Below are 25631 nucleotides of genomic sequence, written 5' to 3' on the forward strand. Positions count from 1 at the left end.
AACAAAAGTAGATTCCTATAAAAGAACTAAATAAGTATGTGAATCTAATAAAAGACAAGATAATTAAACAACAGAATATTATAAACAGGGAGAATCACAGGGCTAAGAAAAAAATGAGAAAAACAACAACACAAAACCACTCTTACAAATCTAATATTAAAAAAAAGCAGCAAAAAACAGAATAGATGTGACTGAAAACTGACATAATAGTATAAACACAATAAATCACAGGGAAGCAAGTGAATCAGGGTTTATCAACTTAGTCATCTTTCATGCCTGAGAGTCAAAGTGACCTAAAAACTACTAATGAGCCCAATATCCTAAATGTTTCAAAAACATTTTCTTAACTTTATATGGATCTTTTAGAACTTTCTATCTATGAGCATGTAATGAAGAGCTATTTATCTACAGTTCAAGAATTCCTTCAGTTTTACTTTTTCATCTGCTAAATGCTAATAAAATTGTAAATTTAAATTTTTTGTTTAGAAATTGCCTGAACTTTGATTCTATTCTTGAAACTTCATTTCTGACTGGAGCCAAACATCTCTCCATTCTTACTTCCTTACGTCTGTTTTCTTTGGAGAGAGATACCTAGAATCCCATTCTGCATGGTGGTATTTGCATATACTTTGTTGTGATTACCCAAACTTTTATGAGGGTGTCCATCTACGTATATGCCACACACTGTGCTAAATGCTTTATAGACATTATCTCATTTAAGTTAAATTACATTTGCTCTTTTTAAGTTCATTTTTTCAACAAAACTAGTTTTATTCTTTTTAAATTAAAAATTAAATTTTAATTTCCCAAGTTATTCATGTGCCTGCATTAGGATTTTTAGTTGCAAACAATAGAATCCATTCTGCCTAGTTTACGCAAAAGAGGATTTATTAGACGATATTAGGTTAACTCGTAAAACTGTGGGAGGGTTAGAGAAATAGGCTACTTCCAGGAATAATAGCCAGGCTCATTCCCGCGACTGGCCACGTACCAGGCAAGTGCCTCTGCTGACACCGGCGACCTCTGCTGCTGTCTTATTAGCAGAATGGATGCCCCACTTGCAGTCTATTGTCTCATGCTACTCACGTTCAAATCAAAGCCTAGTGTGGATGTGGATGACTAGCAGAACCTAGGAGAAGCATTGGCACCCTGGCCCCCAGGGAGGCTGGGAAGTGGATTTTCTGGGGAAAAGGGGCTGTTCAAAATGTGGAAAAGTAGCAACATGTAGCGAGAACGTTGGAAAGATGTTAGCACGCCATCAGCGCCGCTCTAAACAGCAGCAGCAATAACATGCTTTTCTACTCACCATGTGGTCCGTGGACCAGCAGCATCAGCATCACCTAGGAAATGGTGAATGCAAAATCTTGGACCCCCTCCCCACCCCAGATTTACTGAAACAGAATCTGCTTTTTTAATAAAATCCCTCAGGTAAGTCGAACATGCAGCAGAGTTTGAGAACTGCAGCTCTAACGTAAGAAAATGCACCATTTTTTCACACAAATGCAAATATACTCACTTCCCCAAAAAGGGATACGCAAATTCCCATCAGTTCCCGCATCCAGCGCCAAGTCCAGGATCTCTGGGTGGCGTTCACGCCTCTCTAGTTCAGTCATAATCTTGTCCACACTTACGCACTGAATCAAGTAAACCATTGCCAACACACCCTATGTGAAAAAAAAGAAAAAGAGAAAAAAGAATAGTTTATATAAGACAGGACACATCGAGGAAGAAAACACAGGATGTGACAACAGTCCTCATTTCTTCAGCTGGCCATGAGGCTCTTGTGGATTATATCATTTCCTTCCTCCACTAGTACCTGTTCCGAGTTCTCTTGCCCTCAGCCAGTGCCTGAGCTGGTAGGAGTTCATTAACTGGTGGTGCAACCCCAAATTTTGTTCCTGAGAGAGCTAAAGTTTTAATGGTTCTGCCTGGATGAGGCTGCTACAGCATTCCATTAACTGTAAGGCATGGGAAGCAATACTAGGAGGTGTCCAGAAGATTCTTTAGGTTCTAGAAGTACTCCTTTTTCCCGTCATTGTATAGCAGCAATCCTCTTGCCCTTGACATTACATATCAATCATCCCAGCCTACTTGGGACAGTCCTTTCTTGCCTGTTTTCTCCAGGATAATAAGGAGTCCCAAATGACCACATCATCAGTTTAACTCCCAATTCAGTGGGACCATTGTTGTGTCCTCTGATGGAAGCCCTGACCTCGGAACCAGCAAAACCCAAGTGGCTGGGGAGGAAGTAAGATTCTTCTCACGTGTCACAGAAAGTCTAACAGTGAGAGGCACCACTCCCCCTGCCCCTTTGCTTTCTGGACCATGCATTCTGGCTATGGGGGAAACTGTGGGTCACTGGTTCAGTGTATGCCACACGCTACTGGACAACACTCAGCCAGAACTGAATCTTCAATAGGCTATGCTACCATTCTGCAAATATGATGAGACTAGCGAACCCTTTAAATGCAATCATTGCCTTATTTCTTTTGTGATAAACTGAGTTCCTTAGTCAAAGGTCATCCTGGTTTAAGGTGGCATGCAGTGACTAAGGCATTCAGTCAGTCCACTAATGATGTAACTGGCAGAAGCATAGTGGGCAGGAAAGGGAAATCCATATTTAGAGGTGTCTAGTCCTGTGAGGATAAATCATCTCTTTGAGGGTGGAAGGGTCCAATGTAATCAACCTCCCACCAGGTGGCTGACGAGCACACCCAGGGAGATTTTTCTCTATGAAGTACTGAGGGTTGCTGGCAAACTCTGATGTGTCCAGGGCAGTTTTGATGACGTGGAAGTTCATGTTGCTGACTCCAGATGTAACTTCTGTCCCTGCCCCCATGATCGTTTATGAAGTCCTTTAGCAAGCACTGGCGTGACAGGAGAAAGCTTGCCTGACACTCCCAGAGTTGGTCGATTTATCTACCTAATAAGAACATTCTCAGTCTTGGGCTTCTCTTGATGAGCGTTCTTATGGGGTACAAAGAAGCCTGACACTCTACGACCTTTCTCAGAAGCTGAGCAAGCAAGCTCTTTGGAATCTACGTTAGGTAGATGAGATATCGGGTGGGTGTTCAAAAGATATTGGGAATACTGAGCGCTACACTTTGTATTAAAACATTACAAGGACCAAGAGTGAAGGCGAACGCACACAATGGACATTAGGTGATAATGACGGGTCAGCGTAGGTTTGATGGTATCATGCGTACCATCTGATGGGACACACTGAGCATGTGCAGGATGTGGCTAAGCACGTGCGGGGTAAAAAGTATTAGGGAAATCTCCCTACCTTCCTCTCACCTTTCTGTGAACCTAAAACTGCTCTTTAAAAAACTTAAGTCTTTAAAAAAAAATCTAAGATAAGGTCCAGTCTCCTTTGACCATCACCCCACCAATCCCAGTCCTACAGAGAAGCACTGTTCCCACTTAGGTGTGTCTCCTGTCACACCTTTTGTTACGCATTTACATAATTATACATGTGCCCATTGAAAATATATGGTATTAGTCTGTGTATGTGTGGAATCATTTGATTTATAGTACTAGGCAACTTGGTTCTTTTTTCTCTCAACAATGTAGAGATTGTAAACACAGATCTCGTTCTTTTTAATCTCTTAGTGTTCCACAACGTGAATGCGTCATAGACTATTTAGCCATTCTCATAATGTTCCTCTTCTTTTTGCATTAATTATATGTAATGAATATGCTGTACAGGCCTGCTTGAGCTCATACACAAATGTTTCCCTAGGGAAATTCCTAAGTGGAAGTTATGGATCACAATATATAAATATTTTAAATTTTAGTAGATACAGCCCAAGTGCTTTATATTGTAATGACAGTATCTAAAAGTATCCATTTCTCCATACTCTTGGCCAACTGTATTTTATATCATCAAACTGTACAATTTTTGCCTATCTAATGAGCATAAAGGGTATTCTGGTTATCAGAATGTATTTCTCTGGTTAGCTTGAGTATTTTTTCCATTATGTTTTCTTATATGTAGCCATTTACATTTCCTTTTTTGTTCCTATTCTTTTCCCATTTTTATTGTTTGTCTTTTAGCTATAGATCCTTGTCTATAGCTATGTTCTGGATATTAATCCTTTACATATCTTTATTGCAAATATTTCTTCCAATATGTTTTATTTGAGGGTTTTTATACTGTCCTGTCTTCAAAAGTTTTTCATTTCATGTCATCAGGTTTTCATTTGGTTTTTGACTTTTAAAAGAAAAATCTTACTTAAAATGCTTTTCCTATCACCAAGAAGAAAATATCTTGCATATTTTCTTTTAATATTTGTATATGCTTTTCCCAATTCTTTAGATTTTTAACCTATCTAAAATTACCTGAGTACTATGAAATGAAATCTATTTTTTTCCGAATGGGTAGTGAATTTTTCCTGCATTTATTGAAAAGTAAATCCTTCTCCACTGATTTAAAATGCCACTTTTTCATATACTGAATTTCCATATACCCATAATTGTATTAGTCTGTTCGTCTTTTCCTATCTCACCATTACTGTGTAAATTTGAAAAAGATGTTCAATTTAATCTTTTCTTTCTTTCCAGAAAACTTCCTATCGAACAATTCTATTATTTGACGCAGAACAAAAAAAGTGACCTCTATGGAAGTGATTCTTTGTAAGTTTGGGGTTTCCTTTTATTATATAAGATCAAATATTTTTAGGTGAAAATGAGTTATATGAAATATTAAAAAGCCCCAAAACGGGACCTTTCAGAAAAGTAGTGTTCATTTTTTTTCAAGAGATTATTAATAATAGAAACCAAGACCACACAAACAATAAAACAAACCAAAAACCCACTAATAGTTTGTGGCATTTAAACAAGTGAAGAAATAATGGGAAATATGGAATCGTAATTTTCGAGGGATTCATACAGATCATCTTGGTTTATTCCCTGTCTTTGACCTACTTACTCAATCTAATAAGAATCTGTTATGTTTCTTAAAAGATTCATAGAAAATGCCCCAGCACTCTCAACAAAATATTTAATCAGAATTTTATGATGAGAAAGGTTTATTATGACAATCTACACATAACTCTTAATAAAATTACTTGCTAAGTTTCTGTTTTGGATAAGGAATACTTGTTCATTTACCCTTTGCTTAAAGGAGTTATTTCCCAGTATATTAAATTATTTTTCACTCTTTGAAATAGTTTGTTGTATATAATACAAAAGCATACTTTTAAATTTTCAGATAAAAATAAAACACTGACAGTACTGAAGTAACTGAAAATATCACTTCGTTTTTAACTATCAGAATTGTTAGGAATCCATTTATAGGTAAAAAGTTAATATAGAGTTCGGCCACAAGAGGGAGCCAAAAAACATGAAATGTGTGGTTGCTAGGCCCTGTTTTATTCCCTTTGGGATTAGTCAAGTAGCTATAGAATGTGGCAGTAAAATAATAGACTGGTTCAGGGCAAGGAATTGTTGTCTCTGAGAATTGCTTCTTTTCATTCATTTCATTTTCAAACTTTGAGTTTTTAAAAAAGCTTACCTTTTAAAAATTTTTCCATTTTGAATCAAATGAATTTTAAGCACATACTTGCCGATATCGTAGCTAAATTTGTCACATGAGAAAATTTTAGATGGTGATTTAATGTTTTATAAATAATAGCCAATCTAGTAACTGTAGACCCTTTAGATTCTTATATTCATTGCCCCCCATCCCCCTATTCAACCAGAAAAATAACTGGAAGCCAAGACATGCTTTTTTTTTAGTTCAAAGCCACAAACTTAGAGTCCAAATTTAAAAAAAATACACAAACCTTTTATGGTTCATATGAATCATGTGTTTATAATATAGACTAATAAAATTATATGGCTAACATACCATTTTCTAAATACAGAAACAAAATATTAAATAGTATACTCAATTTTATTGATCTTTACTATCAACTGATTCACATTCTGTTCATTTTTCATGCTGAAATATTTCCGAAATATCTTTAGAGGCCGAAACTAACTGTTGAAATCCAAGGGAAATGGATGACAATCTCTAGTGTGGACTTTGTTTCTGGGCTGCAGTAGTATTTCTTGGCACACAGGGCTCAGAGTAATTAGTAAATACACAACCTTCAAATGAACTGATTCAGAATGGGCATGACTCCAGGACCTTGTTCAGTTTTATTCTAGCCTCTCTGTCAACTGGGAGAGATCGGCAATCCTGGGCAAAGGGACAAAGCACACACAGTACTGATATCTTCCCCAACCAGGTCACACTCAGGTCATTTTAGGTCACATAATTGCACCACATGTATGGTGGTGTCAGGCTGCCACAGAGCACTTTGGCTACTGCCTACCTATGAGGGTAAATGTCAGTTAAAACCACAGCTCTGTTATCATTAGAAGTAGTAGGTCCTCCTACCTGCACTACAAACAGGAAATGCAAAACGGGTGGTGAGAGGGACTAAAGTTAGATTGAGCAGAATGGGAAAAACTGATCAACAGACAACTGAGATATGATGACATCATTAGTCAGTGTTCCAGAAAGTCAATCAAAATATTATAAAGTCAGTATAATCTTAAAGACACGGTAGTTGGGAAATGGAATACATCTTTATTCTTAAGCAAGTTTCTAATAGGAATATAAGCTTTAAAAACTCCTTAATATAAATGAGGATTTGTTTCCTGTTTTTATTCTAGGATGCCCAAACCCCCTAATTCAACAGTAGGGTAAGTATACAACTGGCTGTATTAAATATTGAAAAGAAAAAAAATATTGTCAATCCATAGGTCTTAGACAATACGGAGACAAACGAGACTTTTCATAAAAGGCTTTCACAAGTGGGAGGAGAGGCTGTTACAAGTCCCAAGTGACAGTATTACTGATTCCCCTCAATTATAGCCCCGCTCATCTTTTTTTTTTAAATAAACTTTTAAATTTAGTACAGTTTTAGATTTACAGAATTATTGGAAAAATCATGGAGAGAGTTCCTACATACCCCATCCCCAGGTTCCCCTATTATTGGCATCTTACATTAGTACATTTGTCATAATTAAAGAGCCAATACAGATGCATCACATTAACTAAAGTCCATACTTTATTCAGATTCCTCAGTTTTTCCCTAATGTCCTTTTTCTGATCCTTTTTCAGGTTCCCATCCAAGAGACCACATTGTATTTAGTAGTCATGTCTCCTTATGTTCCTTTTGGCTGTGACAGTTTCTTAGTCTTTCCTTTTTCTTATGCCCTGGACAACTTTGAGAATTACTAGTCAGACATTTTGTAGAACGTCCCCCAAAACAACCTAGGCTTTCATTTGAATAGTCTTTTGAACAGATCTTTGCTTTTAAACTGAAACACAATTTTTGACTGTCAACTTATTTTCAGTTAAGATTGACAGGGACTCTAGTAGCACCAAGCACACCTTGTGATCAAATCTTGGTTTCTGGTACCATTCTCCAATAGAAGGAACTGGGCTCCTTGGAGAAACGGTAGATTCTAGGAGTGGAGCAGGAAATATACAAGATAGTCTTGAGCATCTTATAGTGCTAGAAAGTAAGGAAGTGCTAAGAACAAACAAGAAAAAAACAAACAAAATTTACCACAACAATAAGTGATGAAGGATTCAAACAACTAAACAAACTACAAAATGCCCACAAAAACAGGGATGTGGACATAGGAGCCAACTGAAAGAGTTCCCCATGGCCAACATGAGTAACAAAATATAGTAGTACAGGATTACTACTGAAGTACCAAAGTACAAAATGCATATTCACAAGTCCATACTGATATAAAACAAAAATGAAGCACAGTCAGTATTGCTTCACTGAAAGCGCAGTTACCACACTAGTGTTTTCACGGCTCCGAGCGACATCAATCAGTTGGGATTCAGGAATGTCCCGATTCTGTTCTCCTGTCCTCAGAGTCGACGAGCTTGTGCCTTGATGTGGCAGTTATTAAGTAAAGTTGATGTGGTATTTATTAAGGAAAGTGAGTAAACTAGAAAAGTGTTTAGTGATTAGCAATAAAATACATCCTATACCCAATTCCAAAACATGTTGAGGTGAGAGTTTGTGAGAAAACCACATCACTTCACACAAAAACAAAAAGAGCTGACTGACCTCATAAATGACTTTTGCTTGGCATCCAGACTTTTTCTCTTACAAATCAGTCTTAACTTCTTGTGGTATCTATAAGAGACCAGGAACTTGCTAAGATTTTCAAACTGCTGGGTGTTTCAGCGATCCCACCAAGAGGCTATGGCTGCTGGATTCAGTACAGATTTGCATGAGCAGCTGAGTAAGGGGAGCGGCCTGAACCTGGGGCTGCACCAACACAGCTTGTGACCTACCAGTCAGATGACACATATTGAGATCTGGCTTTGAAACCGAGGCTTCATGATATAACTTACACTACCTTAATAAATGTGCCATTTTAGCTGATGGTCTCTGAAGCTATTTGTTCCTTGCTACCTTGATTTTAATGCCACGGCAAGTAAATGACAAAACCAACCAAAAAGGCTTGGGACTTTTGGGACTGAAAAATATCATATGATGGAAAAGCAATTGGACATTTTAAAATATACGTCTTGTTGAAATTATTCTCATTATTTCGTAGTCACACCATCCATAGCGACTTGGAGAAGTTATTAAATAAATTCTGATGCTACTGAGAAACTACTGAAAGGAAAAATTCTGTCACAAGACTCTCATATCAACATTCATGGCATAACCTGTACATTTATTCTGACCTGGTAAATACAACATTAAACAGCTTTCCCAAAGGTTCTGTGGCTTATAAGTGTCAGCACTAGAAATGCAGCTAATCTTTTCAGCTCTTTCGTTAGCTGTTCTCCTCTAAGAACCCAGAGCACTCATGCTGCAGGTACGAGTTTCCTTCTCACTGCTCGCATGTGCCCTAGTGGAGCTCTGAGTCATCCCTGGTTATAGCTGCTGGGAAACAAAAGAGAAATCTACTTGCTCTCAGTTACGGAGACTAGAAGTCTGAGATCAGGGTTTCCGCAGAGCTGGTTCCTTCCGAGAGCTGGGAGAGAATCTGTTTCCTGCCTGTCTCCTGACTTGAGCAGTTTGCCGGCAATCTCTGGGGTTCCTTGGCCTATACGTGTCACCCTGACCTGCCTTCACCTTCACGTGCCATTGTCCCTGCGTGCATGTCTGTGTCCGAATTTCCCTTTTTCTGTAAGGACACCAATCATATTGGAGTAGGGGCCACCCCACTGCAGTGTGACCTCATTTTAATTAACTCCATCTGCAATGACTGTATTTCCAAGAAGATCGCATTCTAAGGTGTATTTATTGTGTGTTAGGACTTCAACCAACAAATTCTGAGGGGACACAATTCAACCACTAACACTGGTCCTGCCCTTCCTTACTATACTTTCCAATTATATATAACATTTCTCTATTCCATGTACTTCCTAATCCCAGTTTTCTTCTAATGTAGATAGCTCTCACAGTTTTTTTTTTTTTTAAACCTCTGCTAGTTCTTGAGATGACAGGAAAAGTACATCCCTGTGGTCTTTTTCACTTGTTGAGTTTATTTTCTTTCAGTGCACTAGCTATTTTTGGCTTTTTGATTTCTAAACAGCACTGTGTACATAAACAGGCAGTATATTTTGTTGACTGATTGCTTAAAGAAACAGATGGCCTGGATTGAAAAGTTCAGTCCAAGATGGTTAGGGATCACTTGACATATTGAAGCTGAATGCCCAGAACAATTCCATGAAGTACTGGGGTCCTCTTAAAACAAAAGACAGGAATTGAAAGCGACTAGAAATTCTAAAAACTTACGAAATTCACGTATCTTCTGCTTCATATTTTTTGTATCAGTTGTGAAAGTTATTCACTGATAAGGAATTCAGTGAATAACAAGCTATGGGGGCCCAGCCCCAGGTTCAGGCCCCTCCCCTGACTCAGCCGCTCATGCAAATCTGTACTGAATCCAGCAGCCCTGGCCTCGTGGTCGGCTCCCTGAAATACCCAGCAGTTCGAGAGTCTTAGCAAATTAAACCTATTCTGGATTTGTCTAGCAAAATTAAGACAATTTCATATGTTTTTTTGGTACATACTCCATCAAAATGTTCCCTGTCCTGTGCCCAGGGATTAGAACAGCACCGGCCACAAAAGAAGGGTCCCAATAAATATTTGATGATTGATTTTTTTAAATTTCTTTCTGTTCTGTTTGGTTTCGTTTGTTCAACTAAACCTCAGCGAGATCTGCTCCCCGTATCCGATGGAACACCCCTACCACACACACATCTCTCGCGGTGCCATGTTCCCGTCCTTCAGGTCACCTAAGGATCTCTACACCGGCATTAAAGCCCGAAACCAACAGCCATTTCCTCCCACTGTGCCAACGAAGGCTTACGACACAATCGTTTTGAAGACACGAGGTAAAATATGATTTGAAATCAGAACAGTACAAATTCTTCTTGTATCTGTAGTTTATTCAATAATAAAGTTAAAGAAAGTAGGGCTGAGGACCCAAATCATAAAAGTGCGACCCATCAGGTGAGAAAAGCTGTTCTCAACTGTGGCTGCACTTTACAATCAGCAGGGACTTCACCACCGACCCATTAAACCAGGTTCTCTGCAGACGCTGTTCACATTTCTTCTTGATATATAGAGGCTCTCCTGTGCTAGAATGAGAAACCACACATTGTAGAATTTGGCTGTTTTTAGTCTACTTGTGTTTTCCGTTATGTCCTTCCTGCTCTCTCCTATGGCTTAACTTTTGAACATTCCATTCTAGCTCAGGTGATAGTTCAGCACAGGGGACAATAGCTGGTTCAGAGCATCAGAGTCTGGACGTGAACGTAGCAGCCGTGTTGAAAGTGAAAGGTCTACACTGAAATAAGACTCAGACAGTAACGGGGGTGGTTTGTTCAGTTCCCCTTGACATGATGGAACAGTTTCTCATAGACGTGAACACTGGGGACTTCCCCGATGTGTTTTACTACCGAGGGTGGTAAACCCATACACTAGACATCAGGTCTCTCCCACACTCAACATCGCAAAACAGAGAAGAATCCAATGGAGAAAGACTGAGGGTAACTGAAGGCAGTAGAAAAGGTACATGGTAGACAGAGATAAAGAGTGGGGGTGCCAAAAAAATGAATGCAAGTGGACATTTTGTTCAGCGTTGCTCAAAAAAGTAATTTGCTGTAATCAGAAGTGTCTGGACGCTGATGGTAACCACTTTGAGCACCTCTTGTAATTGCAGAAGTCAAACGTGACTTGTATTCATCTTTTGTTATCAGTATATATTGAGTATTACAATTTTAATAGTTTTCCTTTCTTAAAATATGTATACATATTTTTGGCACCCTCTGTATTTGTTGGATGAATTCGGGCTGTGAGGTAAGACCCAAGAACTGTCCTGTAAGGCAGGTCCTCTGTACATGAACAATTGGACCCAGATGAGGATACTGCCATCATCTATACTGATGCCAGTACCTCACTGGGAGACAGTAACATTTTGAGAGAGATTACTGTGGAATGTAGGAACACGGACTATGGAGTCAGACCGCACGGGTAGAAATTGGCTTTGCCACTGACTCACCATGGACCATGGGAAAGTGTCTTCACTTCTCTGCCTCTACTGCCCAGTCTATAAAATGGGAATATTAGTCTTAGTTAACAGATAGCAGAGATAAGTGTTAGCAGTTACTATTTTCACAACTCTGCTACCTTATAATGATTCCAGTATGTGGGCAGCATGCTGAACTTTTCTATTACCTCTCAGTCCAGTCAGCACTGATAAAAGGCAGTGAAACTATATCAAATATATGTTTCTATAGAAAGTACACATACATACATATGTACATATCATTTAGTGTGGAGTGAGCCCACAGACTGCTCATGAAGGGGGGCAAGAAGTCAAACAAAGCTGTAACTACGTAGCTGAAACATTTTCCTGCATCCCTCTCTATCTCAGATTATCGCATCTCTATTTCTTACACTCACAAATCCCACTAATTAGAAGACTGTTCTTGTATATTCGGGATAACAGTGCTTTCCCTGAAAATTTCAGGTAATCCTTATAGATACGAACTGCTTGATTTTCCCAAGGATTCAAAGAAGAAAGCCTTGACTTGGCCGGGTCAGGGTGTATATTATGACGTAAGTATCTTTCTAAATGTGGGTTTAAAACAAAGTAAAAAATGTTTTTAACTCTATACGCTTATAAATATCCAAACGAAGGATTGTTTTTATTTTCTATCTGAAAATTATGAGATTTTGACCAGGATTCGCATTTTTTGTTTGTTTGTTTTCTTAGCTGATTTCAGATACTTTGGGCAGTTATATACCATTTCCACAGTTACAAGAAAACAGGTTCCTCACAAAAGAAGGTGAAGGAGGCCTGCATTTCCCTCACTACCTATGTCCCCCAACTTTATTCTTTTTGACTCTTAATATATCAAGTAACTCCAAATATGCATAGAGCAAATGGGAGATTTTCAGAAACACTTGCAACTTAATTGTTCCAACCATTATATTTATGTAGAATCTAAAATAAAATAAAATAGCCACTGTTTATTGAGAAATTGTTACACACTAACCACTTTACATACACTATGTCATTCAGCCCTTATAATAAGCTCATATGGTTAACATCATTATCCCCATTTTATAGATGAGGAAACTGAGGCTCAGAGAGTTTGTGATTATCTCATGATCATAGAAGTCAGGCTTATGAGACGCCAGTCTCTGCTCTTAACCTCTATACCATGACTCCACATGGATAAAAAGAGAAAAATGTTAAGTCATAAAGGAAAATATCTAGAAATTGGAAAATAGTCATAGCTAACATTCATTGGCTGGTGAGCTTCTGAGAAGCAGGGCCATGGGTTTCCCCTGTTATCTCCTTGCATCGAACAACCCATGAGGTAGGCAATAAATAATTATGAAAGGCTGGAAACGTTTGGATTTTATGGGAAAGACCACTGTGACAGTTCAGAGTGGGGTGGTCACGGCCATGTCACAGTTGTCTATGAAGTAAGCAATTTCCAGTTTGTTTTTTGTCAAGTTATACATCAAGAAAAATCCTTGATTAGTCATCTATTTTACTAGATCTCTTTCATTCTTTCAAGCAAAATCTGTATTTAAGCAGCCCAGAAAAATGAGAAGTTATTCTAGACACCATTCCATCATTACATGTTCTTACAGCCAAAGTCTCCAGCTCTGCAGTTTAGTTTCTTCTTTCAATTTCCCTCATTTTTACCAGCTCATTAAATGCTGCTTTGCTCATGTCACACCCCTTTGCAACCACCTTGACTAGCCCCCCTTGGACCTATGCGTAAATCCCAATGCTTACACTGAGCTATGCAGATCTTTCAGGAGCTGGCCTTTCTCCCTTCCTACAGCGGGGCTCCACTTGCTCTGCTTCTGAGAGGTTCATGGCCATTTCCCATCCCTGGAATGTCCTCCTTTCATGGCCTCTCTGCCTACGTGAAACTTGCTCACTCTTCAAGGCTCAGCTCAATAGTCATTTCCGCTGTGCAATAGAAACCTATGTTCTAGTTAGTCCTCTACCTTCCATGTGTTCTCTACATGATATTAGGCATATTGTTTCTCCTCTTTGAGGTTTAATTAATAAAAACGTATCTGTATGATTTCAGTAAAATCTGTCCTACAAACTTCACAGGATATGAGGACAATATGAAAGATATGAAAGCATTTTGGAAAATGAAGTGCTATAATTTATAAAGCATTATTAGTCCTCCAACAGAAGTTCTGACTTTCCTCCCTCTTCTGACTTTCTACAACACTTACTATAACCAGTAATCTTTCACATATATTTCATATCCTGTCAACTAAATTACAGGCTCTTTGAAAACAGAATATTTTATAACATGTATATTCCCCACAGCACTTTGTACATAAATATTTTTGACTGATTTATTTGACTCTTCCTCTATTAATTAATCTCTTCCTCTATGAATTAATCTCTAATTAATTAATCTCTTAATCTGTTCTAATTGATCTTAATTTTCAAACTTTCATTCTTCTGGCTCATCCCTAATCCTAATCAAATGTTGCACTTCCCTGGACAAAAAAATCAAAATAAAATTGATACTGAGCTGTAGGGGAGTACCTCATAACTCATTCTTTTCTTCTCCTTCTCCTTCCCCTTCCTCTTCCTGTTCCTCCCCCTCCTCCTCGTCCTCTTCCTCCTCCTTTTTCTCTTTCTTCTTCAGGATCGTCCTCCCCTACTTTTGTCCTCCCCTACTTTTCACCACTTAATTGGAAGAGGTGGTCAAAGGGTCTTCAATTTTATCTGCAGTGTTCTATTCTTGCCAAAGGAGGATACTTGTTACAGTATTTACCTTTCCTGCCGGGAGGGCAGTGTTTCCCAGCCTTGGTCTCCCATCAGAATCACCTGGGGTGGTTTTTATAAAGCCCAGTTCCCAGGCTGTACCCCACCCACCTCATAACTGAGCACACAGTTGTAATCACCCTTCAATGAGGGTGGGGCCTCAGACAAGAATGCCTTGTTCAAGAACTCGTAACTTATTTTTATGGTCTAATCGTCTTCTCTCTCCGCCTACTCTACCCTATGCCCAGTGGGAGGAGGCGGGACACCAATAATTTAATAGTTCCAAAAATGGGTCTCCTGGTTGTGACAGAGAAAACTCCAGGAGCCGAATCTTAGTATTTTCCATCCACGTCAGTAAGAACATATGCATAACACACTGGTAAAGAGCGTGAGTTTTAAAGTGGCTCAGCTCCTGGCTCTCAACTGTATCAGCTGTATGACCCTGGATAATAAATTCAACCTTTCAATACCTCACTTTCCTCATAGATAAAACAGGAATAATAATAAAATCTACCCGATAGCGTTGTCCTGAGAATGAAATGCATGTAAAAGCACTTAGTACCATCTTAGCACATAGTCAGCTCCTAATGGATGCTGGCTGCTGTCAGTATCACTAGTCTAATGATTGTAACACTTTAAGTGCTGGGGCTTAATTTTGACAGAGCATTTTAAAGGTCATTTTGCCCTGTCCTTTAGAGTACATGTATCTGAAGCCTGTGCCTTCAGGAATCATAGAAATCTGGGTACCTCTTCCCCACGCAGACCGCAGAGCCGCCCAGCCTTTCTGTCGGGGTGGCCAGGCCCAGTTTCCCCCAGCACAGTAACCAGTGATCATCGCACTGGGCACTCTCGCCAGACCTCTCCCTCTGCATTTTCTTCACACTGGCCATTTCCATCATTACCAAGCCAATCAGAAGATTCCTTTTCCTTTTACAACTGGCAAACAAATAGGTTATAATTTTGACTCTTTGGGGCTGTTTTTAGCATTACTTGCTCAAGTGGCCAAAGACTTGTCCTTTGCCTTTCTCAAAAACTCAAGCATCTGGTCTTAGGTTTTGCAACACAAAAATGTTCTTTAGGATGAAATCGACCTTGCGCTCATCTTTTGAGTAAGATGAGATAAAATCACAGAGGTCAAGGGCCATAAACCTCCCTAATCTTGGACTATTTGAAATATTTTTAAAAACCATTTTCAGAGCCTAACTGAGCTTGCTACCCGATATCCTTAACTCTAAATATCTGGAAGCCTTTGGCTCCCATGAAAAGAGTACTCACTCGTATCACCCTAATAAAGGAATGCAGTGTTCCTTTCCTTTTTTTAAATTTATTTTTTATTAGTTTCAGGTGTACAAACAATGTAATAGTTAAGACATTCACATACCTCACAAAGTAATAACCCCACTCCCCCAATCTGCTACCCCTCTGACATTGTATATTAGCTGTTACAATTCCACTGGTGTTCCTTCTTGAACCGTCTGCCATCGTTCCAATCTAAAGTGCCCACCCCCCTCCTAGAGATCCATTCCTCTTTCCTAGCACACCACTGTCTCTCCAGAATAGCACCCATAATGCACACTCATCCGTAAATAACTATAATAAATTTGGCAAGCACGCAGGCACCTCCTTTAGAAACATGTCATCTTATCAAATACCTAGTTGCCCACAGTGCACCGCTCTGTGGCCACCACAACCACAAGCCCCGGCTTCCCAGCAACAATGAGGGTATCCAGAATGGGAACCAACTGGAAGATTCTCTCTTCCCGACCACATATGCTCCCTGCTTACGGTCTTGCACTCTCTATGCTTTCTCCATTCTGTCTCAAGCAGCCCTTTCATCCCATTGTCCATCTTCTCCCTCCAACTCTCTCTTTCAAAGTCCTAAATACCAAAGAAAACGATCTCTGCCAGTCTCATGTGTGTGCCCTTCCCCGGCTCCGCCCCACTCTATGTACCTATTCATTTCATATGTAAAGGAACAAAGTACCTAATCATAACTTCTTAATGTAAAAAGGGTGCTGATACAATAAAGTGAAATGTGGTCCAATAGAGCAGTGTCCACAATGCTAAAATCTCTCCAAAGGGCAGAATAGTCTCCACCATAAACACTTTCTTGCTCCCCTATTAAACCTGGTTAAGCCCCATCATGCGAGAGTGAAACAAAACAAAAACAGTATGTTTAATTTGTTGTTGTATTAAATGTATTACAACAGTTTTGTTATTTTATGGCAACACCTTATGAGTTACACAGATTTCATGGGCTGGGTTGGGACTGTAACTACATTTTACGTATAACTATTCCTCTGAGAGCGCACTCCAAATTCACAACACCTAACATCACTCCTTTGTAGACTGGAGTGTCCGCCTAGATACTGACATCTCAGGAAGCAAAGTTCCTTCCAGCCTTGTACTTCCTTTCCACATGAGATGCAAACTTTATCTGTGAACAGTATATTTAACCAAGGAACACCTATCGAGTGAATGGTCGCCACCCACCTCTCCCCACCATCCTCTCCGAAGAACATTACCTTAACAGACATGTCTCCTGCCTCTTGAAACTCTTCCCAGGACACCACAGGCGACAGTAAAATTTCAGGATCCCTATTTCCTGTCCCTGTGCCCGACCGCATTTCAGTAGATCGCTGCTGTTAGTTTACACCAGAGTAAGACACAAGGTTAATCTAGTCCCTCAGAACGGTATTTTTGAAAAGTCCTTTGTATTTTTAAATGAGCTGGCCTTGCAAATCTGACAAAGATAAGGAAAACCAAGAGGGCTTTCTGTAGCCTGGAATAAGCAAGCTACGTAGCTGTTAAAGATCTATAGGTGTGGTTACTGACGACTTCTTGAGACAGATTTTTACCAAGTGCCTCCGACCATGACTGCTCTGGATGGAACATGGCCAGCACTCCGACCTCACGGTGGCTGCGAGTGGCATCCGCCTTGGGCTCAGGAACTTTGGGGGCCCCCATTCGTTGAAGGCTGTGCCCCTCCCTGAGGCAAGGAGTTTCGGGGGGCAAAAGGACATGTCTATGCAGCCCATGCTCCCCAGACTGATGCTGGACTGCAGAATTATCTGACAAACTGGCTTTGAACCCAGCTGCAGGGCCTTCATGGGGTCTCTTCCTCAGGTCCATCTTCCTAGGGGTTGACAGTGCTGCCAAGCTACTATTACCTCTAGGCCAAAGGGGTGGCCAAAAGATGGCTATTTGCCGGGAGCGGAGAGCATGGGTAGATGGAGCTTGAATTTGAGGCCTAGGGTACCCTCATGTATTCAAGGCACCTCAGTTTGTAATAAAGCTGGGGGTAGGAAGAAGGGACTCTGCGACCAGGTGTCAGCGCTGGCTCTTCCTGAACCACTACGTCCCACTGCATAGTCTGAGGAGTCTAAATTTGAACCTGGACTTTGCTTTGTTATAAAGGTAGGAGAATGGAACATATTTTATTTATTTAATAGTTGATGTGCTTGATTTATAAATTAAACTATTTAGACAGAACGTGGGCTCCCATCTGTACTCCAGCCCCAGGACCTGCAAACGCTAAGGGTGGGCCTGGCTGTGCTGGCGACCAGTGCATAGTGTTAAGAAATGTTAATTCCATACTTTCAGCACCATCCACCCTCTGCTCTCGCTGTTCCCTTAGCCTCCCCATCTCTGCTTGTCACTGCAGGCTCTTTCTGTGGTGTGACATACCACGGCCTCTTGTCTCCTCCTTCCCTCTCCGCTCTCAGCCCCACTCCCTATTCAGCAAACATCAATTTCTCCCTACTCTGAACTTGCAAATAATTTTGCTTAACGTCTTTTATAACAAAGAGTGACTTCATCTGATAGCAGTTATTTGTGTTCACTCCTTAGCTCCCCTTCTAGCCAATACACTTATGGATGGCAAGGTGTGTTTCTGATCTAGCCTTGTTTCCTGCCACTATCTTGCAAATGTAGTGTTCAGTAAATAATTTATCGAGTATGCTCAATCTGAGAAAAGGTGAATTTCTAAGTAACCACAAAGACTGCACCGCAACTCATTCATTCCCTCACTTTCATCTCTGTTGAAAATGCAAACTAAAACTCCATAGTAAGTAGTTAAGTCTATGGAACAAAAAATTGTATTTGAATTTGAGTGACGGAACTGTCATCAGAAATTCATAAAAGATATTAAAGAGTGTCGTTTCAGGCAGGGACGGAGAAGGGGAAGGCACACAATTTTGACCTAGCGTAGGCAGTGGAGCACCTCAGAGCCCTTTATACCTGTAATACAATTTCACGGCAGGTAGGGCTTCCAGAAACAGTTCTCCAATGGACATTGTCATAGTACCTGCGAAAGGAAGGCTTTTAGAAAAGGCCTCTCACCATGCCTTTGATAAAACATTGTGCTTATCTCCCAATATAGTTACAGTTGCACAATATTAGTAATTAATGAATAAAAAAATAGGATCTGACTTCAGCCTGGAATTTCCTTTGCCCCCATTCCTGGAGAGATAATGAATCAGCCTTTATTCTATGAGATGATATTAAGAGCAATAATCTTTTATGTTCATATTCTAGTTTCCTAAATGTCTTGGAAAAAACAAGCCAGTATTCTACCCAAAACCTCCTAAAACCTTCGCTCCTAACACTTCTTTAAATTCATGGGATCCTATGAACTCTGTCAAAGAAGCCAACATACAAAGAAATCTGGAGAGGTCCCACTGGCTTACTACGTACGCTCATGATTTTACAGGTAAGAGTTCACTTTAAGACAAGAAAAAAGAACAAAATTAGATATTTGACAAGTGCTGCTACAAGCTTTCATCTTCTAATATTTGTCGGTGTTTCTTATCTAAGTACTAATAGAAATTAAGGTGGGTGGTAAGTTTCTCTTAGCAGGCAACTGGGAGGTAAAGTTGGCTCTTTCTATTGGTTCTTAGGATAAAGGGGAATGGGTACGTGTTTCTCTAAAAGGTTGTTTACCTGCTGTTCTTTGTTTAACAAAATAGTAAGACATGATGTTTCCATTAAGGTCTGGGGCCCATGAACCCCCTTGAACTGGATGACTACAGCGAGAAGGAGGTAGCAGAATTAGCCTCCCAGACAGGATTTGACCCAGAGCCTGTAAGTAATTGCAGTCAACTCTCGGTTACTTAGGGGGGGCGGGGGGGGGGGATGGCAGTATCCAGGTGTTGGGCTCTTTCTTGCTTTGCCCACTTCTCATTTGCTTCATGAGTACTGATGACCAAGCTAGAAAAGGGAAAATTTAACTCCCTGTAGAAGTGACTTCTGAATTGATTTGAACCTATTTGAATACCTTTCTCCACTATTTTAAAGAACGAGCAAGGTTTCTTTTCCTCTTCAAAGTACTGTTGGGTTTTTTAAAACAGATTTTATACTGTTACTGTTGCTAAAATTTACAAAGGAATTGATTTACAAAAGTTTACCTAGTAATTTAATGAGATTCTTAAATTCTGTGAATCTTTGCGTATTTGTATATCTTGTACATTATCACTGCTTTTGAAGAAATAAACTCTTCTTCCTGATACCCACAATAATTGAGTTGGCTGAATTACAATCAAAAGCCAATAAATTCTCTGTAAATATCAACAGAGATTTCTTAATTGATTATCTGAAAGAAACGATCAAGCCCTTTCTAGTGACAGAAGTTGTAATCTATTGGCTTAATTATGTATATTAAATAAAATGACCTAATAGTATTCATTTATCATTTGATTTGGGCCTAAATTTTATCCTCTATAACTACAAAGTTTTGAAAACAAAATTAGTATTTCCAAAGATGTAAACTGTGAAAAGATACATAAAAAAACAACTGTAAGCTATTTCAACATGAACTCTATTTGGACTGAACACGTTTATTTTACATTAGCTTCAGTATTTCCCAGAGCAATATAAAATCAGAAGTAGTTCCATGGACTGCTTTATCATTCACTAAAGGGTTTTTAATTTTCTTTATTTTTCACTTGCAACAAGCATGCTCTAAGGCTAGAAAAAACGATAGGTACACACTGAAATTGTCAGGTGTGTTCAGCAACTCTCCAGATTTCCACAAATTTGACCCTGAAGGGTCCAGACCCTCAGGAAGCAGCTTTATCATTTTAATAAAGAAATACATGTACTGTTATACAAAGGAAGCCTGCCAAGTATATTAATTAGTATGTGCAAAATTATTGTACAAGTAAATCAACACCCAAGTTTTTATTAATAAGATAAAATATGCCTAAAATAGTTGAAAGTTTAAAAGAAAGTTTCAGAGAATCTTGCTAGTTTCTGAGTAAATCATAAATAACGGACTCTGGAAAGGCATGTTTTAGTGGTAATAAGTATGTGTATGAAATATTTGGTTGTAGTAGAATAAATCAAAGGTACTACAAACTGCTTGTTGCATACTGTCAAAGGAGGATATGATACACCCTATTCTTTTTGTTTATGACAAGTTTAACAAAGCATTTCAAAGAGCTGGGGTTTTCCTTCTCTTTTTTCATAGTATCTACTCAAACCTGACTAGTTAAAGGTTGTAACAGATTTGTTAATAACAGTATGGAAATTCCTCCAACTATGAACAAAGTAGGTTCCAAAAGGATATTCCTAAATTGGTTTTGTTTCTAAGTCCAAACTATTGTTACTTTCTCACCATTCTCATTCTTATTATCTCGGCTATCTATTCCATCATCGGCATATATCCATTCTTTTGTAGTTTTTGTCTTTAACACATTATAAAAAATCTCAAACACAAGGCAAAGTTTAAGTATAGTTAACACACATATGCCCATTACCTAGAATTCTGCCACTAGCACTTTACTTACCACATAATTCATCTTTCCATCCCTCCAACCATGCATCAATACACTTATTTTTTATGCATTTCACAGTAACTTGAAGACATCAGTATACTTCACCCCTAAACATTCAGCATGCATATCATTAACCAGAGTTCAATTTGTTTGCAGTTTCTTCTTTTTGGTTAAAATATACATTCAATGAAATTGCACAAATCTGAAGTGTACCTTCAATGAGTTTTGACAAATGCATGCACCTTTGTAACCCAAACCCCGATCAATATATTGAAAATTACCTTCATTCCAGAAAGTTCCCTTATGCCCTTTCCAGGTCAACTCCTCCCCTCGTCCTCCTGCCCCCCCAGACCTATATCAATAACCCTTTGAATACACTCACCACTACTGCAATTATAGACATTCCTGAGCCCACAATATTTACAAAACGTCTCAAAAAAACAAGTACAGATATGACCAAGTCCCCTCAGACCAGTGTTTCTCCAAACACAGCAAATCACTGGCCTCAGCATCACCCGCCACGCTTGGTCAAAACGCAGACTCCTGAGTCCCACTGCAGACTTTCTGAATCACAATCTCAGAGGATCAAGATTAGGAATTTCATCTTCCGCCAGCTCCAAAGCTGATTCTGATTCAACCAAGGTTTGAGAACGCTTGCCTTGGCCTCAGAAGGCTGTGGCGGAGATTTAAATAACTGCACACAACTGTTAACATTATCTGTTGGTGATAGGCAGAAGTTTTGTTCCAGTGATTCTTTTATATCTTTGAAAGTTTGAAAGCAAAGAGTTCCTACATACAGGAATTTCTCTATAGCCAAGTGAAAATATGCCCTTACCAAATTAGCAAAAACTGCTAGAGGAGAAAAACATGTTTATTAGGACCCCAATTTCAATGTCGTTAAATATTAAAGACCAGTGGAATGTGTGTTCCTATGTCCATCCTGTAGCTGCTCAGTGAAAATGTGTATGACTTTTGACATGCCATTTGTGGCAACATTCTTACAATGCCAGACTGATTAATGAATCCATTGTCTCCTTTTTATCCCACCGCTACAGCAAGAAAAATTCCATCCTATCTTAAAACCTCCCAGACCCTCTGAAGGACGAATTGCCCGATTGATTCACAATCGACATCCTCTGGAGGCCACTGTCCAGCAAAGACCACCTTCCTGTCCAGATTGTACCCCTAGAGTGTTGTGTAATTTTCACACCTTTGTACCTAGTTGTACAGAAATGATGGCGCTCAGTGGTACCGCACCCGCGGGTGTGACCCGTAAGCACCAGGACATTGAGGACAAGATTAAGGAAGAACAAAGCTTGTTATCTACCTATGCACGTCCCCCCTGTCATCCAACCAAAGATCTGACTAACATTTATGACAGAACACCATTCCCCAAAATCACGGATACTACGAAGACAGATGATTTGTACTGGAGACAGCTGTCATTAAGACCCCACCCTGTACTTTACTGCAATCCGAGCAATTACCTTCAGTATGAACAGTTTAAATCGGCCTTATATGACCAGTATGCTCTGTGTCGAAATCCTGTTAGCCTTAGTAAGCCTAGTATTTTACAACCTAAACCAGACTCGGAAGCTTTCAATCTAGAACATTTTTTAAGTAAGCCAGAAGAAGAGATGAACTTGAACATGGACAATGATGAAGAAACAAGAGCTCTTTTGGGTTGGATTCCTCGAGAGGGAGTGGCCAAGCCTCAGACAGACCTACTGGAGCTTAAGAACTCTTTTTCAAAAACTGGTGCACAAAAACGTTTCCATAAATCAATTCTAGAAGACCATAAAGACCTCAGGGATACAGCGCAGTCAGGGATGAAACACCAATTCTTTGGCCATAATTCCTATTATTTCTATAATTGAGATATTCATCCTTCCCTTCAAAACCCAGCCTCCTGCAAGAAAACAAAAAAATATAACAGCATTTCTTCCTTGTTGCTGGATTCTGTTTTATAGAGGAGCCACAATGACCTTGTTATTGAGGTTTGTGTTTTCAGGAATTTAAGTTAGGATCCAGTCAGAGAAAACCAGAGAAGGTGATGTTCTGACTTCTTGAACAGTTTGGCAATAAAATGTTAGAACCAGAAAAATGTATAGTCTTTAATCTCATTTTCAAATCATACTCCAAGGAATTTTCCAAAATCATGAAAAACAATGTGTATGATAATGCTTACATTCTTGAAAATGAGTATTTGAAAAAAGTCAAATGCCCTATAATTGAAAGATATCTATACAAACTGTAGTCCCTTAATATAATAAATATGTGAATACTGTCCCTTTAAATGTTTATACAACATAACAGAAAGTACAAAAGACAAAACTCAAATGCCCAGTTAATTAAGTATGGACAGCTCTACAAACTACATTTTCTTACTAAAATAAATTTGTGGGCCTTGTTCTTTTATGTAAATAAGCTGGCAAAGTAAGTCAGTAGAAAAGATGAAACCCAAAATGCTCTGTACACATGCATTCTAAGCTGGGTGTTTCTTTTCCTTTAACGTTATGGTAGAGAAACATAACCATTTCCTTTATGCAGGGAAAAAAAAATGATTGTATTGTGAAGATCTAGCAATGACTTTAATTAGTAACCAGTGAGCTCTAATTGTCTTAGTCCATTTGGCCTGCTGTAACAAAGTACCATGTAGTAGGTGGCTCGTAAACAACAAACTTTTATTTCTCATGGTTCTGAAGGTCTTCTCACAGTAACCTCACATGATGGACGGGACGAGGGATCTCTCCAGGGCCTCCTTTGTAATGAAGGGCTCTGCTTCACCTTCCTAAATCACTTTGGGGGTTAGGATTTCAACATATGAATTTTAGGGGACACACACACTTAGACCCTAGCAGATGGTTTGATACCAATTATTCTAAAGCCAAATATCACCATTTTTGGAAGGTGTCCACAAGACTTTAACTAAGCCCAGACGCAGGGCAACTCTAATGTTCCAAGAGGTACATTTTAGACAACAGTTTATCATGGAAAGTTCATAAGGAATTTCTAGGAGGGTTTTGTTGAGATTTCTTCTAATTTTTGTTTTTGTTTCTTAACTAACATGTCATTTGGTTATACCCTCTTTAAAACTATTCTGGGCTAAAATTATGGAATATTTTCCAAACTATTCTATAGTATCATATATTAGGTATTATGGGTATCACAGATATTATATTAGGTATTATTCCCAAGTAAAAGGAATCTGTGATGTGCCTTATACAGAAAATATTTACTAGATTTGCTTCATTCAGGCCTAAGTTCTTAGACTTGACAACAAAATGTAATCCATCAAAAAAATTGATAAATTTGCCTTCATCAGAATTTAAAACTTTGGCTATACCAAAGATCCTGTTAAGAGGATGAAGAGCTACGCTACATACTGGGAGAAAATATTTTGCAAACCATATAGCTAACAAAGAAAGGACTAATATCTAGAATATATAAACAACTCTAAATTTCAACAGCAAACTAACAATCCAATTAGAAAATTGGGCAAAAGACATTAAAAAAACATCTCACCAAAGAGAATATACCGTGTTTCCCCGAAAATAAGAGCTAGCCAGACAAGCAGCTCTAATGCGTCTTTTGGAACAAAAATTAATATAAGACCCAGTCTTATTTTACTATAAGACTCGGTCTTATATAATAAAATATAAGACCCGGTCTTATATTAATTTTTGCTCCAAAAGATGCATTAGAGCTGATTGTCCGGCTGGGTCTTATTTTCGTGGAAACAGGTACATATGGCCAATAAGCACAACATCATTAGCCACTGGGGAAGAGCAAATTAAAACTACGAGTAGCCTAAAGCTTTCACCTAGCCTTTCACAAAGGGATTCAAGGGGTAACTATGCATGGCAAAAAAGGAAACACCTATTCATGTCAAGATTACTAAGCATTGGTTCTTAGTTAACACTAATCCCTGGGGACCCAGAAGCCCACTACCAACCAGCAGTCAGTGGAGAGGCTTAACAGGCGTTACCCAAATTTGCCTCCTGGTGGAGCCAGCAGGAACACAGACATGCTGTGGTGACTCCCCTAGTTCTTGAATGTGTCTCTGGAATAGACACACTTCCAGCTGTCAGAATCCTGCTTTGGCTTCCTACCTAACCCATATTAGTGCCACCATCGAAGACTTGAAAACTCCAGGGGTGATTATTCTTATCACATCCCATTTAAACCACCTATGCAGTCTATTCACAAGCTGTATGGATTTGGGAGAATGAGAATATATTATTTTAAATTTAATAAGGTGATGATGCTAATTGAAGCTGCTATTCCATGTGTACTAAGAGTATATATTCTTTTTCTGTCCTCTGGAAGAATTTGTTACTGGGATTATTTCTCCCTTAAATACTTAGTATAATTTACCACTCGAGCCATCTGGGCCTAGAGTTTTCTTTGTGGGAAGGCTTTAAATTATGGATTAATTTCTTTAACAGTTACAGTAATATTCAAGTTTGCTCTTTAGTCCTATGTTTTGATGATAAATTGTATTTTTCAAGGAATTTTACATTTGATCTAAAATTTCAATGTCCACAAGATTTGTCA

General features: G+C 39.0%; 1 protein-coding gene across 2 annotated transcripts in view; it reads left to right on the forward strand.

The window, feature by feature from the left end:
• C20H7orf31 (chromosome 20 C7orf31 homolog) overlaps positions 1-23178 on the forward strand; it is a 33905-nt gene extending 10727 nt beyond the window's left edge. The window contains exons 4-10 of one of the 2 annotated variants that reach the window (XM_033088424.1): positions 4564-4635; positions 6664-6693; positions 10194-10375; positions 12016-12104; positions 18838-19012; positions 19292-19383; positions 22130-23178. In XM_033088424.1, coding sequence (XP_032944315.1) covers positions 4564-4635; positions 6664-6693; positions 10194-10375; positions 12016-12104; positions 18838-19012; positions 19292-19383; positions 22130-22951 — 1462 coding nt within the window. In that variant the 3' untranslated portion in view covers positions 22952-23178. The remainder of the gene's footprint in view (positions 1-4563; positions 4636-6663; positions 6694-10193; positions 10376-12015; positions 12105-18837; positions 19013-19291; positions 19384-22129) is intronic. The other variant, XM_033088425.1, reaches the window with a different exon arrangement.
• Positions 23179-25631: the final 2453 nt, after the last annotated feature.

This window comes from Rhinolophus ferrumequinum, chromosome 20, assembly GCF_004115265.2.
Source record: "Rhinolophus ferrumequinum isolate MPI-CBG mRhiFer1 chromosome 20, mRhiFer1_v1.p, whole genome shotgun sequence".
NCBI lineage: Eukaryota > Metazoa > Chordata > Mammalia > Chiroptera > Rhinolophidae > Rhinolophus > Rhinolophus ferrumequinum.